Source organism: Copadichromis virginalis, linkage group LG23 (assembly GCF_057382275.1).
Source record: "Copadichromis virginalis isolate Kocher_CV1m ecotype Utaka linkage group LG23, C_Virginalis_male_GT1.1, whole genome shotgun sequence".
In the NCBI taxonomy this organism is placed as follows: domain Eukaryota; kingdom Metazoa; phylum Chordata; class Actinopteri; order Cichliformes; family Cichlidae; genus Copadichromis; species Copadichromis virginalis.
Window position 1 is genome coordinate 12,020,915 of NC_140639.1, and position 16,262 is coordinate 12,037,176.

Consider the following 16,262-nt stretch of genomic DNA (forward strand, 5'->3'; position numbering starts at 1 on the left):
ATTTCTAATCTAGTACTTCAAAAGTATTCTGGTGTTTTATTGCTTGGAGGGTATTTTAATTTCGTCTTGTCACCTTATATGGATAAACAACCAAGTTTTAAAAGCCATGCGTTGCAAATGAGCAAAGCTCTAAAACATTTAACAACTGAACTGGGACTAATTGATGTCTGGAGAAATAGGTTTCCTAGCGTCAGAGATTATACTTTTTACTTGCATAGACATTTTACCTCTAAAACAGAAGAGCATAGAATTGACAATATTGAAATCTTACCAATTACACTATCTGACCATGCACCGTTATCATTCTCATGGGACTTAGGATTGACACCAAAACTAAAACTTTGACGATTAAATGCCTCACTCCTAAATGATAGCCAGTTTTGTGAGTTCATACATACTGAACTAAATACTTACTTGGAGTTGAATACAACTCCAGAGATATCGCCTTTAACTCTCTGGGATTGCGCCAAGGCATACATTAGAGGTTGCATAATATCATTTGCAAGTGCCAGGAAAAAAAGAAAAGAGGCTAGGCAGTGTGAATTGGAGGCCATAATAAAACACCTAGAGCAACAACACAAAAAAGCACAGACGGCCAATTTGCTTTCCGATCTTCAAATGTTACGTAGTGAGCTTAATAGTTTAATAAACGAGAAAATTGAGGGCAATTTAAGATTCATTAAACAAAAGTACTATGAACAGGGTAGTAGGGCTAGTAGATTGCTGGCAATAAGACTCAGGAAACAGCAAACTTGTAATATGGTCCAAAAGTTGAAGTCAGATCAAACCCTAATTACTAAACCAAATCAAATTGCAAGTTGCTTTGCCAATTTTTTCGAGTCATTATATAAAAATTCAGATGCATGTAAAGATGACAATACACTATCTGATTTCTTAGAAAAGGTCAATTTAAAAACACTGCCAGAATCTGTAGCAAAGGAGTTAGATGAACCAATTCGAGAACAAGAAATTTTACAGGTGATTTCAAACCTTAAAACTAAAAAAAGTCCTGGCCCTGATGGTTTTATTAACGAATTTTATAAAAAACTTAAGGACAAAGTCGCACCCTTATTACTGAAAGCTTACCCCTGCGCTCTGGAGATGGGACTACAATTGTAGTAATTGTCGTAATCCATAAAGAGGGCAAGGACCCCACAAATTGTCAATCATACAGGCCAATCTCATTACTTAATACTGATTTGCACATTGTCACCACGATTTTAGCCAAAAGAGTTAGTAAAATTATTACACATGTTATAAATCCAGATCAAACGAGGTTCATTGCAGGAAGGCACTATGGGGACAATGTTCGTAGATTGTTGAACTTAATGTCCTTGTACAAGACTAAACAAGAAGAAACAATGATTCTGTCTCTAGATGCTCAAAAAGCATTCGACAGGGTTTCCTGGCAGTACTTGGGCCATACACTTGAAAGATTCAAATTTGGGCCAAACTTAATTAAGTGGATACAGATTCTTTATTCCAACCCAATGGCGGCTGTACGGGTAAATGGAACAATATCAGCCAGATTTCCACTGGAACGTGGGTGAAGACAAGGATGCCCACTGTCACCCCTGCTGTTTGATATAAGTATTGAGCCTTTGGTGCAGTTAATTAGAGATGAACATTAAATTCAGGGCCTTTCAATTAATGGAGAACAGCATAAATTGTCCATCTATGCAGACGATGTACTTTTATACATTTCAAATCCTGCAGTCAGTGTACCTCATTTAAAAGAAATTATTAGTACATACGGTTACCTCTCTGGTTACAAAGTTAATATTGACAAAACATTGGCAATGGATATAGGAGGAAGCATTTCACGAACATTCAAGGAGCGATGTGGCTTTAAATGGCCAAACGAAGGTATCAAGTATTTAGGAATTCAAATTCCTCACTCATTATCAGACTTGTTTAAAGTAAATTATGAAGTTATAGTTGCAAAAATAAAAAAAGATTTAGAGAGATGGACAGTCCTGCCTCTGTCTTTCTTGGGTCGGATTGAGAGCATACGTATGAATGTATTGCCAAGACTTCTATCCCTTTTTCAAATGCTGCCTATTAACATTCCCAACTCTACATTTGATAATTTAGATAAACCAAACTATATGGCAAGGCAAACGCCCAAGGATCAAGTTCCAAACATTAAAACTGTCAAAACTGCCGGGGGGATTGGCTGTTCCAAATCTGAAAAATTATTTCTGGGCAGCTCAGATGAGACCCCTGACTTTTATAGATTTCTGCAGCTAAGAAGTTTTTTGACAAAACATAAAGAATGGAGGCAAGTTTTGGAGCCCTCACCCATTGAGGAAATATTTCTAAAAATATTTCAAAGTAATTCCTCCCCAAAATTAATCAGCAATTTTTATAACGCATTTATGAGTTTCAATACAAGTGCAACTTTGGATATTAAGGCAAGGTGGGAAGCTGAGACTGGCACTCAAATCTCAGAGGACACCTGGGAAGGTGGTCATGAGATATTTTAGAACCCCAGAGATAATTGCCAAAACGAAGCCTACAAATCCTGACACCTGCAGGTGAAATTGTGGTACTTCTTTAGGAACCCACTCACATATATTCTGGTCATGCCCAAAAATCTGCTCATTTTGGAATGACATATTTAAAGTTCTCAACACAGTTTTCCAACAACCATTAACAAAAGACCAACAGCTAGCCATTTTAGGAGTATTACCAAATGGTTTTGCGGGAAACAATAAAAAGTATCTCTTAAGAATCTTGCTTACAGCAGCACTAAAGTGTATTACTATTAAATGGCTGAATCTTGACCCACCTTCATATAATATGTGGATTGATAAAGTAAGAGAAATTTACCAAATGGAGGAAATAACATATGCTCTGCGGATTCAGAGAATTGTTTGCTGAGCGTTGGCGACCCATACATGCTTTACTGTTTCAATTATTTAGCATAGGTCTGTTTCGTTTTGTTCATTTATGGCTAAGATTGTCACATGTTATTTAATATTACATAAAGTTTTTGGGGCTTTTTGTTGTTTGTTTGTTTGTTTGCTTGCTTGCTTGCTTGGGTTTTGTTTTGCTTCCCAGTTTTATTTTGTGCTTCCTAATTGCAGTTCTTATTTTAATCTGTATTTCTGCATTGCGGTTCCTGTAACTGTCCTATTTGTGAACATTGACAAGTACAAGTTGCAATGTTGTAAATTATAATAAAAATTCAGTTTAAAAAAAGAAAAAAGGAACAGGGGGTGGATGCACACCTGCATCAGGTGTGACTGTATATGAGCACTTAGAATGTAAAATGCACTTTGACATTACTGCAGCAGGGAAAGCTCTTCAGCCAGTAGAGGTCTGCAAAGACTCACTTAGACACAATTCTTTTAAGCATCACGCTAGTAAAGCAACTGATAAAAATGTGTTGTTTTTTTTGTGTGTGCTGAACAGCTGGGAGTAAAAGCCCTGACTGTGGAGGACCTCCTTCAGGCCCAGAAGGAGATATCAGCCCATAACCTTCAGCTGAAGGAGCAAACCAAGCAGCTTGAGAGAGATATGGCTTTGCTGAGAGACCACAGCTTGCTGCTGGTGAGGCTTCAGATCCTCCAGCCCTTAATTACAGCATTGTCTCCAGCGGTTCTCACCTGTCATCGTACCTGCTGTTTAACTTTTGCGCAATGCTGGACGAACAGGCTGGCGGCGTTATGGGAGAGAGAGAGTGAGTAACAGTAACTTGTTATTTTTCAGCTGAAGTCTCGATGTGAGGAGTTGAAGCTGGACTGGGGCTCTTTGTGTCTGGAGAGTTTGTTGAAAGAGAAGCAGGCCCTGCGCAAACAGATCTCCGAGAAGCAGAGACATTGCTTGGAGTTGCAGGTACACAGCTGACATCTTCAAATTGTTGGATCTATATCCAGGTGTTTTGGTCTCTCTTTTCTGATGCGTGCCCCTCTACCTCTATCATCTCGCCACCCTTTAATCCACCTCACTGCTCTGTGGTTTTCAGGAAGAGTGTATGAGCTATTGTGACAAACATTTTCCAATATTTTAACATCGGTATAGCCTGTTTACCTGTGTAATAGTTCCCCCTGGTGTCTGTTTGTAGATAAGCATTGTGGAGCTGGAGAAAAGTCAAAGGCAGCAGGAGCTACTTCAGCTGAAATCCTACAGCCCTGGCGAAAGTTCCCCGTATAGAAAAAACCTGGAATCTCGCGCTTCCACAGACGTGGACTCTTCTAAGCTCGGCCTGTCTACAGCCCCAGTTCTCAACGGTGTTAGCCCAGAGTTTACTATCAACGGCACCAGCTCACCTTGTTTTGACCGGGTTAACTCCAAGGGTGAGCTCCTTTCTCGGTACCTGCCCATATCTCCGGACCATGAATTAGTGGCTGCCACCCCTGATGCCCGACAGAGGCAGCAAAGCTTCTCTCATGCTCTTCCTGACTACACGCGCTTCTCCCCTGCCAAGATTGCCTTGCGTAGGCACCTTAACCAGGATCCTACTGCCTCTGCTCACTTAAGAGGTCCAGGGCTGACCACACATAGGTTTGTTCCTACTACAAACATGTATGAACATTTTTATTTCTGCTGTTTGCAGATTGAATCCTAAAGCATCATTTATCTTTTTAGGGATCTGGGTGGTGTTAACTCTCCACTTGGAGCCAAACAGAACTGCCCCTCTCCCAACGGATGTGATGCTCAGAATAATCTCAAAAGCTCAGAGAGGGTGAATTTTCATCTTTCCCTGTGTCATTTTCACTGTGATTTATTTGCAAGCACACCTTGAGTCTTTCACTGCTGTAATTTTCCCATTTGTGCTGTGACACAGGGCATTAAAGAGAGGAGTCCATCTGTTCAGGGAGACAACAGCATTACAAGCCTTCCTATTAGTATCCCACTGAGCACTGTTCACCCAAGTAAATTACCAGTTAGCATCCCACTGGCCAGTGTGGTGCTACCCAGTCGTGCTGAGAGACTGGTGAGTGTGCTGACTTTTCCTATAGTACATCACTGATCCACCTCTCGTGAAGCCACGCTACACGATAAAAATATTATGTTTAAAGATTAAGATGTGTAGGTTAGGTTTTTATCTAGTCAATTATTTAATGTAATTGTCTAAAGTTCAAAATAAATCTATAATACCTTCAGATTTCACAATGATAAATTCTCTGCATTCATGATTTCAGAGAAGTACTCCGAGTCCTGTGTCACAGACCGGTCAGACCAATGGTAAGGATGGACTCTTCGCCTATTTTTGGGTGGATGCCGTAGGCATCCACACTATTGAGATCCTGTTTCTCTTTATTCTTTATCCTTTATTATTCTAGTTGCTCCGTTTCTTTGCCGCTTAACTACTCCCTCAGTTTTCAGCCGATTTTTACCATTCAAACTCTAAACTGTTCTGCTATTTCCGCTTTCGACTGCTATATCTTTTGGTACTTATTACTATTATACTTTTTAAAATATTACACTTTTTTCCTTTAATTTGTCCCATTGAAATGAATGGGAAACTTCTACAATTCTGCTAAAACTTGCTTGTCTTTGAAACTTAACTACTTCCTCATACTTTCACCTAGAAACTCCATTCAAACTTTAAAACGTTCTCAGATGATTGGGCTATTCCTGTGTGATTCAGCTTTTTCATATCTGTTACCGTTTTCATGTAATGACTCTTTAAGTTTTCAGTTACAACTTTGTGATTTTTCAGAAAATACATGTGTTGCTATGGTTGCTATGCAATTAACTCCCACTGCACACTCGTCCGTTCTGAATTTTCTCTTCATGTCTGAACAACTCCTTGCTACTCGCTCAATTTCCACTCAACTTCCACAAATTATACATCAAAACGTAGGTATTTTTGCTGGCTTTAAGACAGTGTCACTATAATTATTGTGAGAGTTACGTTTTTTTCACAATTTGCCTCGAAGTGACACATGGTCTAAAAACTCCCCATTCAAAGTCTATGGGGAGGTTGTGAAACTCAGAGCTGAAATACTGAAACTGAAGGCATTTTCAAATCGTCATATCTCCTTAACGAAGCAAAGTTAAGACATGAGGCTTGTCCCTGTATATCTTCAGACACTCCTGACACTCACAATTCAAGAATTATTTTCTCACCTATTACCGTTCTGAGATGAGTTAGACTTGTTTGAGGGGTGGAAATCTGTCCTCCTCTCATTTTTCAAATTCCGAAAATGAAGCCGTTTCTTCTCTCGTCATATCTCCGCGACGGAGATACAAAGAGCTATGTAAATCGCAGTCAAAGTACACCAAAGTCCGCTGATTCACCCAGTGCAAGAATTATGCTTCTATCCCACCTAGTTTTTGAGTTACACGACGTTTTGTAACTCCAAAAAACGGCGTTTTTCGCGTCTCACCGCGATCTAATTCTGACTCCTCATCACCCTTTTTTTCAAAGCGCCCGCCCCCTTAGAGGTGGCGCGATTGGTAATGACACCGCTCTTCAGACCAGAGGTCGTGGGTTCGATTCCACCTTGGCCCACATGTTTTTTTTTTAACTACAAATTTATACACTATCACAGACCGGTAATTCATATTGATAATTTATTACAATTCTGCAAAGTTTAATGATTTTAGCAGCTTTTCTAATATGGACCTCAGATTCTGGTTAACAGTCTATGGCAGAAATACATACAAGTACACAGCCTGATGAAGCAGACAGAAGCAGTACCTCTGATTGGTTCCGCAGTTTCACCTCTTATCAGCACAAATCTCACCCTCTTCTGCTGTTTTCACCTCTTTTCTGCTAATTTGAGCTTCTGTTCCACAGTGCACTCAGCCTCTTCTGCTGTTTTCATTAGAATTTTAAGCTTTTCCACCTTTTTTCAGTTACGTGAGAACCAGTTTGGCTCAATGAGTAGCTGAAAAATATCAGCCTCTTCTGCTGTTTTAGCAGGATTTCAGAGTTCAGCTTTTTCACTTGTTTTAAGCACAAATTTCAGTTTCTTTACCTCATTTCACAACAAAGTTCTTCCTCTTCACCTCTTTTCTGCTAATTTGAGCTGCTGCTCCACAGTGCACATTTTCCCTCTCATCATATCTTTGCTTGTGACCAGAACTCATTTGGCTCAGAGGGTAGGGCATCTGTCGTGAGACCCGGTGGCAGAGGTTCGAATCCTACCTGTGACAGCTGCTACACATGTTCACTGCTTGCATGCGCTCTGCTTTCTTGACACTCTCCAGTGTGTCATTACACATACAGCCATCTTCAGCAAGCACTTCTGCTTCTACACTTCTTTTCAACTCGGCTTTTTGCTTCTTTACCTCTTTTCAGCAGAAATTATTCCTCTTCACCTCTTTTCTGCTAATTAGAGCTCCTGCTCCACAGTGCACTTAGCCTCTTCTGCTGTTTTCATTAGAATTTTAAGCTTTTCCACCTTTTTTCAGTTACGTGAGAACCAGTTTGGCTCAGTGAGTAGCTGAAAAATATCAGCCTCTACTACTGTTTTAGCAGGATTTCAGAGTTCAGCTTTTTCACTTGTTTTAAGCACAAATTTCAGTTTCTTTACCTCATTTCACAACAAAGTTCTTCCTCTTCACCTCTTTTCTGCTAATTTGAGCTTCTGCTCCACAGTGCACATTTTCTCTCTCATCATATATTTGCTTGAGACCAGAACTCATTTGGCTCAGAGGGTAGGGCAGCTGCCGTGAGACCCGGGGGCAGAGTTTCGAATCCTACCTGTGACAGTTGCTACACATGTTCCCTGCTTGCATGCGCTCTGCTTTCTTGACACTCTCCAGTGTGTCATTACACATACAGCCATCTTCAGCAAGCACTTCTACACCTCTTTTCAACTCATCTTTTTGCTTCTTTACCTCTTTTCAGCAGAACTTCTTCTGATTCACCTCTTTTCTGCTAAATGTTTAGCCTTTTCACCTCTTATTAGCACAATACTAAGCAGCTTCTGCTAATTTCACCAGAATTGTCAGTCTCTCCACCTCTTCTTTGTAAGAATCAGTTTGGTCCAGTAAGGTGAGACGCCGCCTATAGATCAGAAAGGCCAGGTTCGAATCTCGCTCAGGGCAATGTTTTTTGTTTTTTCAACTTTTTCTGCTTTTTTCAGCAGAAATCTTCAGCGTAAGGCATCCACACAGCATTTTCGCAGGAAATGCAATTTTTTCTAGTTCACTTGTGACTTTCAGAGTTTCTACTATAGTCAGGGTTTTGCCTGGATTAAGTAAGTAAGCCTCTGACTATGCAGTGTAAACATGGTCACAACATACAGTAAAGGGGATGATTCTGTTTTTGCTGATTTCATGGAATAATATGCATTTTCCAATTATTTTTGTCCATTTCACAAATAAAGCATAATTACCAAAATAAACCCCTTGCAAAGAAAAAAAGCTGGTTTTATTTTATTACAGCTTTAAAAATGGGTGAGTATATTCCTTGGGGTGTTGCTAAAAATTCCTCTGGGAAAAAACTTACTGCTGCTTACTTAAGGTTAAATATGTGAATTGAGGCTGTTTTATATTAGTCTGATCTTCCTGTGAAGCTTCATGAACTGTTTGGTCTTTGTTAGGATATTCATCCATCTCCAGCATGATGAATGGAGGTCTGCACCCCGAGGACCACAATGGCACTTCTTCACCACCTCCACACAGCAACACTTTAACAATGGGCCGAGGCGGTCCGACCCAGAGCCCCCCTCTCAGCACTGGGGGGGTGCTCCAGTATGCCGACGGACCCCCGAGGATTGTTCCAGAAGATGGACCGGAGGGCCAAGGAGGTGAATCGGACGCAGAAGCCCAGGAGAGTGAACTGCGAAGGAGGATCTTTTTCTCCTCCTCTTCTTCTTCATCCTCGTCTTCCTCTTCGTCAGGCAGCGGGGGCAGCGCAGCCGGAGGATCTCGCCTCCACCACCACACCGGCAACCCGGCCAAGCAGGGATACCACAGTAACCATGGAAACCACCACCACCAATCGCCCAGCACGCAGCACGCTCACACACCCACACATACGTCGTCATCGCACTCCTCTCACAGCCTCTGCTCTCAAGAGGGACGCAAGCGGGGGAGACGGAAACGTGGCAACCCAGGGCCTGTTATGGCCAGTGGATCCCCAAAGAGAAGATCATTCCCTGGGCTCAGCTCCAGCAACCACTCCTCAGGATCGCCACTCAATATCAACTCCATGGTGAGCACTGGAGACGAAAGAGCATATATGAGATTCTTTGAAGTTACATTATGAGTATTGTACTATATTAAGTATATACTCAATATTATAAGCAGTTTTAAAGGCTCCTGCTAATTCATCAGTCTTAAAAGTTCAATAGAGGCACACTTTGCGGCATGACCTTGAAACTGTACAACAAATGTAATAATAGCGTAATAACAGTGCCACATCCTCTTTAGCCATCGTACAGACAACCTGCTGCTCCAGCGTAACCATCCGTCTGTTTTGTTTTTCACAGATGTCGCCAGCGTCACTGTAAACTGTGATTATTTTTGCCAACAGGTGAACAACATCAACCAACCTCTGGAGATCTCTGCCATCTCCTCTCCAGAGCAATCAAGCCGCAGCCCCGTTGGGCCTGACCTAGACCAACCTCCCATCTTGAAGAGAGAGCGCCCCCTGGAGATGAACGGCACGGGTCGATATTCCACAGCACCCAGCTCAGACGATGAGGACTCGGGTTATCCTGTTGACAGCTCCAGTTCTCGGTAATATGAAGCTTATGATGGCGTCTTCATCGATCGGAAGTCATTTAAATGTCCTTGCTGAATAACCGTGTGATTCAGCATTTCCTGTTTGTGCTTTTATTTAATCACAAGTTGTACCGTTATAAATATGACTCAGTCAGCTCTGTTGCAAATTTCATATATTTATAATATTGTTACTGCTTATTTTGATTTCGATTTTTGTTTGTTTTTGCAGAATTGAAAGAAAAATAGCCACTATATCGTTGGAGAGCAGAGATGGATCTGGTAGACTCGGAGATGGTGAACGAGGTAGAAAATGAATACATTAAGAAATAATCATCATCATTCTCTGCCTTTCTGCTAGATGATGAGAGCTGTGTGTTTGTTTGTTTTTTTCCTTTCTCCTCCACTAGGGAGAAAATCAGGAAGCAGCAGTGGTAACAGCACCGGCAGTGAAGCCTCCTCATCGTCATCTTTGTCCTCTACCAGCAAATGGAAATCCACCTTTTCACCCATTTCTGATCCCAAACAACCCAACTCTGACCTGAGACAGGGGGGCTCTCCGTTTGGCATCGGGGGTTCGGGTCGGGGCACAGACTCAGATTCTGACCACAAACAGCAGCAGGTGAGGAAAGGGAGCGATGGAGAGTCCAGCTACAGCAATCCAAACCCTTTCCTCAGTCAGGAGGCAAGCACCAGGGGTGGAAGCAGCAGTGCTGGTGGTGCTCAAGGAGGAAGCAATTCAGACCAGCGCCAGACCCTCCAGAAGCAGAAGGCCTCCCGTGACTGGGAGCTGAAGAACAGCGGCAATCTGGCCAGTCAGAACCTCTTCATTTCTGCTGCCGCCAGCAGTGGAGGAGGCATTCTTAGTGGGAAAGTGGGAGGCAGTCCTGTAGCTGTTTCCTCGAGCACTGGGTCGTCTGTGGGGCAGTACCTGGGGGCTCAGTTCCCACTTGGAGGAACCTCAGTCTTGCAATCTTTGTTTGGGGCCCAGACTGGTGGATCCACGGTGACTGGGACCCCTCGGCTTGTCAACGGACACTCTGCCCTAGGAAGCTTCTCCAGTGCTGGGTTGGCAGGGGGAGCAGCTGGAGGTGAGCACGACTGATTAATAGCCAATGTTATCTAGGGATTAGCGAATAGTTGGAGGGAGGGCTTGGTTGTGTATTTGGGGTCATCTTGATATCAAATCGTGCAAGAGAAAGAGCCAGGTAAGTGTTCTCGACTGACTCTCTGTGCTGCCCTGCTTTGACGTGGACTGGCCGCTTAGGTGATGCAGTTGGAGACACCCTCGGAAAATGTGCCATTTTTCACAAAACTTTCGTTGAAATCATTAATAACAAAGCGTGAGTGACTGTTTGATTTCATGGAGGTCACGTTGTTGCGCATGCGTTTTCCCCGGGTGTGTTAGTGCATCAGAGTCATTTCACTTCCTGCAGCGTTACGCTGGCTGCGCTGAATTGGCTCCGTTACATTTCCAGTGGACTGACTCTGTTTGCTCTCTATGTGCTTGTCTCAGACTTGCTTGGCGCTTTGCACAACCTGGCTCAGCCCTTGCTTCTCTCTCTGTCCCCCCCCCCCCTGCTCTTTTTGCCACGGCTCTCTCTTGTCTCCACTCTCTCGCCCTCCTCCTCCTCCTCCCTCCATTTCTGCTGTATGATTTGCAGGTATATTTCACCACGTGGTTCCCTCAGTGTCCTCCCATCAGTTTGGGGCAACGCTCCCCACCTCAGGAGGCCTCAACTCTCTGCTCAGTCTCCCCTCCTCCTCTTCCTCTACCTCCTCCCAAACCCAGCAACACACCACTCCCCAGCCAGCCTCCACGCGCCTGGCGCCCGTGTCCTCGCCTATGCCCCTCTCGTTATCCCAGGCCCAGCACAGCCGCACGCAGTCAGTCCTGCATAGCCCCTCTCCTCCCACGCTCTCCCTGCCCCCTCCTCCACCCCTGCATAGCGTCCCCTCCTCGTCGACATCCACGCACTCTGACTCCCCAGCATCTTCTCGATCAGACTCCCTCCACTCCTCGCGTCTGTCCCTCTCCTCTCTCCACCATCAGAGAGCACAATCATCCCTCTCCATCTCATCCTCTACCTCTGCTGCTTCTGTCTCTGCTGCTGCATCCCTTTCCTCTTCCTCTCTCTCAGCCTCCTCTGCCTCCTCCTCTCGTCCATTTGCAGTGCACTACTCCCCCCGTCTGCCCCCTCCGCCACCGACCAGCAGTTCTGGTGGTGCTGGGAGCATGTGGAGGACTCAGAGCATGCATGGTACCTACACCACCTCCCAGCTCCCCAGCTCCCGACCTAGATAGGGTTTGGGGCTGAGGGGAAGGGCGAGGAGAGGGGAAGGGCGGAGAACAATCTGAGGGTGGATAGAGGGTGAGCGAGAGAGGCTGGTAGGGAGTGAGAGAGACAGGATGCCTGTTTTCCATGTGCTTCTGCAAGCTGTTTGTCTGACTGAACAAGGTAAGAGAAGTAGGTGTTAGATTAAAAGTAAAGGCTCAATGCTCAATCAGCTGTCTGTGTTTTTGCTGTGTTATTTCTGGAAGCCTTAGAATCACTCATGATGTCCTCGTCTGTCTTTGAATGTTTCAGGTAATTGATGAAAACTACCTCAACATTAAATAAACTATGCAAATGTCCAGGTGTGGACCAAGGCACTCTCCTCATTCACTGGTGCTTCAAACTCTGCACTACCCAATCGCCTCCAAGACCGGCTTCTGTACTGGGATCTTTGTCTCTCTCTCTCTCACACACACACACACACACACACACACACACACACACACACACACACACACACTAACCACCACTATGGTCACCCTGAGCAGAATTCATAGGTACTGGTCATGTTTGTGTGTGGAGTAGTGTTGTCCAGCTCTGAGTGAACTTAAATATCGTGTTTGACATTAAGGTGCTATCTAATCTGTTCATATGTAGTTTCTTTGTTCTGGTGCCAATTATAGCGACCGGGATCCAGCAAAATCAGAAAAAAAAAAAGAATTATCATTTAACGACAGGATAAACCAGGGTCTACTCCCCCCCCCCCCCCCAAAGTTTCACTTCACGAGTCACGCACACAGACACACAGAGCCAGTTCACTGAACTCTGCTCAGACGTCAAGGACCTTTGCTTTTGCGTGCATGCGTTATTTCCTCCCTCGGTGAAATTCTGTATTTGCTGCAATATATTTGGTTGCGTAACAAAATGAGGAGCTTTGTATTTTGGTCTAACTTCGCACTGGATATTAAGCTCACGTAGCAGAAGATGTACAAGCCCTTGCTTGTGTTAGTTGGCACCCCTGCCATGTTCATTATTTACTGTGTTTTCATATTTAAATTCGTGACAAACTGCAATGAGTTGTTGGTGCTTAATTCAAAGCCAAATAATAAATTAGATTGTGTCTGTTTGGTTTGCTCTGACTCCTTCTGTCTCAAAAAATACTAAATATTTTGTAGCTATTTGCTTAAAGTTAAGTCGTTTCTGTTTTTCTGCTAATGTCAGATATTTAATGTTAGCAATAATCAGACAAATCTCTCGAAGGATGAGAGGAATGAGGAAAACATCTGCGGATGTTGATTTTGGCCTTATTTTGAGGATAAGGTAAATTAATAACATGCCTTTGGGTGTCAGTAATGCAACGCAGCGCCGAGTACATTTAACATTTGTTTAAAAAAAAAAAAGAAGAAAAGAAATGGTGCTCTTCAGCCACTCGTCACTGTGGCTGCTCTGTTAAGGCTCAGCAAACAGCTGAATCCATGTGTCCAAGAACAACAGAGTTCAGTGAGTTTGTGTGTATTTATTAACTGTTTCTTTCCCGTCGGGTTGTGAAGTCGCACAAACGGCAACAGAAATATTCCTCTTTGTAAGCTAAGCTTAACAGTAGAGATCCATGCATTCATATTTATCCGTGCTGTTAAGAAAGGCAGGTTTAAATGTAAGTGGACTGATATGTGAAATTTTACTGCGTTTAGTTTAAATACACGCACACAGTCATGCATGCAAATCCTCACACACTGGGAAAACATAGTTGACCATAACCACAACAAACTACTGGACTTCTTTCACACCTGTGTTTGCTTTTTAAAAAAACGGTGTAATTTGTTTTTGTAAACGATGTTTGTACTGTGAATGTGATTCATTCTCTGACTGTATAGTTGTGGATAATTTAGATGATTATATTTATGCTGTCGGTCTTTCCATTTGCCTTTTTTTTTTTTTCCTAAATCCTGAATTGTGTTGACATTGTAGAATGCATTAGTGTGTGTGTGTGTACTTGACTCACAGTCTGAAAACAATGGTGCTAAGTTTGGACTATGCCTGATCTTATTTATTCTGTAATGAAAACATCAAAAACAAGTCGAGTACTTGGTGCTGTACACAGGGACATTTGTAAAGCCGTTTTTTGGCATTTCCTTTCTCATATTTAATATGCTATTGTCTCGTTCTTTCAATGCATCGTGTACAACTGTAGACGCCACCTTTGGATGAAAGTGCTCTCGTGCAGCCGGCTCGGGGTCCGAGCGACGGCCACGGGGGCCCCTGTTAATGTTTTAAACATACATCGGCCCGCTGTTGGTGAACAAGACACACTGTTTTTGTACATAAGTTTTCTTTAATTGTACATCTCTGTCATAAACAGAAAAGTATATAAAATAAGTAACTATATACAGTCTATATAAATATATATAAGTATATAAATATATATACATATATATGTGAAAGGGGTGATTTGGTGCTGGCATTGTGACCCTTAAATTCACCCTGTAACAGGAGGCTTGAAGCAGAGCAAAGCATTGCCACCAGAGGACCTTAACATGGCTGCACATCAGCACCTGAAAACAAACACACACACACACCCCGCAGCCACAAACTCAGAGGCTGTGTGTTTATTACACAAAGGTGCGGCGGCTCGAACGCCACCAGATTCCAGTACTAGAACTGTTATCACTTTTTTCAGGTATTTTCACTTCTTTGATTTGTTGTTGTTGTTTTTTGGTTTGTTTTTGGTGTTGAATTTTTTTTTACCAACCCAGATTCTGCAGGAAAAATGGTGCTTCTGTTTCCAAGCGAGGGCAGTTCAGACTTTACAATCGAAATCTTCACTGGTGCATACAGAACTGCGCATCAGCCTCTTTACACACACCGCCTGTAGACGTCTTACTGACGAGGCCGTACCTCGCCGCGTGAGCTGATGTGAAACACTTGTCTTAGTGTGTGTGTGTGTGTGTGTGTGTGAGATCAGACAGGCTTCCTTTTTTCCTCTGATAGTGGGATTACACTAAAGCTCAGTTTGTACGTGTGTGTTTTTGTGTTTGTTTTTTTTAATTTTTCACTTGCCAGCGCATATCTAAGGGAATATTAGTGTAATAATCAAAGCTTTATAGAAAAATAAAACCGTGTCCCATGCACTTGTGTGCAAGTGAAGAGAAAAAGTCATTTTAGAATTAGACTAGTCCATTTGTTACCAGCACTGAGAGGTGTTTTGTAATTATTGTTGATGGCGTTTTGATTTTCTTATTCTTGGTGTTTGATACGATTGCAGTCACATGTTATGCTTTTGATTGTGTCTTCAGATTTGTCAGTTTTTAATACTACTAGTCAGACAGCACGGTGCTCTCCTTCACTTAAAACAAGGAAAATCGCAGCTATTGATGAATACTACTCCTCCTGTTGTGCTGCAGGGTTTTATGGTTTAAGAATCTTACACACAAGCTCACCTGGTGGCTTTTCTCACAGCCCAGTCTAACCTTTCAATCTTTAATCTGGAGGGACACCGGCGGGCGGAGGGGGGTGTACGTGCCTGTCAGAGCACTTTGAGGAAGGTGGCAGGGATTCCATTCATTACATACAGATTTTAAGCAGTTTTATAGTTTTTAAATGTATTTCTGGGGTGTGATTTGGCTTTAAAGCTGTGCAGTTCTGCATGATACTGCATCCTGGTACATTATTCGTAGATAATCTTTGAGAGCTTTGCAGTCAAGGCTGTTTACTCGAAATCCTGCCAAAGGTCTTAACTCAGGAACTCCCCACACTGCTTGAAAGAACAAGTTTCGTAATCTGCTGCATCTTATGTTAATTTACCTTCAGGTGGCATGACAAAGTCCCTCTACGACCCAACTCAGGACCAGGGCCACCATTCAGTCAGTGTATTTCAAGGTAAAAATGTATCAGCTGCCCTCATCAGATCTCCTCAGATGCAGTCCTGCTGGCACGTACACCCCAACCCCCGACAATCAGTCCGAGCTTTATGAGCGATCTGATCTCGAGAAGCTGTGAAATGGCTACAACTTTCAGCATCTTCCTCATCTCACAAATGCCTCTGTCTAGATTTGCGTCTCTAAGGAGGAGGTTCGGTGTCTTGTTTGAATCCCTCGTTGAATTGGGGGTAACCTTCAAGGACACGCGTGACCTACAGGATGTGTATAGTGCTCTCTGATTGGTGAAGCCAGGGCAGGTTTGAGGTGCAATAATGGCAAACCTACTTTCCAAAAGGCCCTCGGTTTTTCATGGAAACATTGTTACTGTTTGATGTTGGTGCTTTTATCCTAAGATGTTATGATGAAAAAATGGAATTAATGTTTTTTTTTTCTCCCCTGCAATTTATGATTATTAATAAATTGTTTCTTATAATATTGA

The 16,262-nt window shown here is 42.9% G+C and overlaps 1 protein-coding gene across 3 annotated transcripts in view; it reads left to right on the plus strand.

Moving 5' to 3' along the window:
* The window catches only part of dot1l (DOT1-like histone H3K79 methyltransferase), a 32,919-nt gene extending 16,657 nt beyond the window's left edge, over nt 1-16,262 (plus strand). For 2 of the 3 annotated variants that reach the window (XM_085448041.1, XM_085448042.1), the window contains exons 18-29: nt 3,418-3,555; nt 3,715-3,840; nt 4,070-4,509; nt 4,594-4,690; nt 4,793-4,942; nt 5,151-5,193; nt 8,508-9,121; nt 9,443-9,648; nt 9,863-9,936; nt 10,041-10,721; nt 11,295-12,089; nt 12,219-16,262. In XM_085448041.1, coding sequence (XP_085304167.1) covers nt 3,418-3,555; nt 3,715-3,840; nt 4,070-4,509; nt 4,594-4,690; nt 4,793-4,942; nt 5,151-5,193; nt 8,508-9,121; nt 9,443-9,648; nt 9,863-9,936; nt 10,041-10,721; nt 11,295-11,935 — 3,210 coding nt within the window. In that variant the 3' untranslated portion in view covers nt 11,936-12,089; nt 12,219-16,262. The remainder of the gene's footprint in view (nt 1-3,417; nt 3,556-3,714; nt 3,841-4,069; nt 4,510-4,593; nt 4,691-4,792; nt 4,943-5,150; nt 5,194-8,507; nt 9,122-9,442; nt 9,649-9,862; nt 9,937-10,040; nt 10,722-11,294; nt 12,090-12,218) is intronic. The other variant, XM_085448043.1, reaches the window with a different exon arrangement.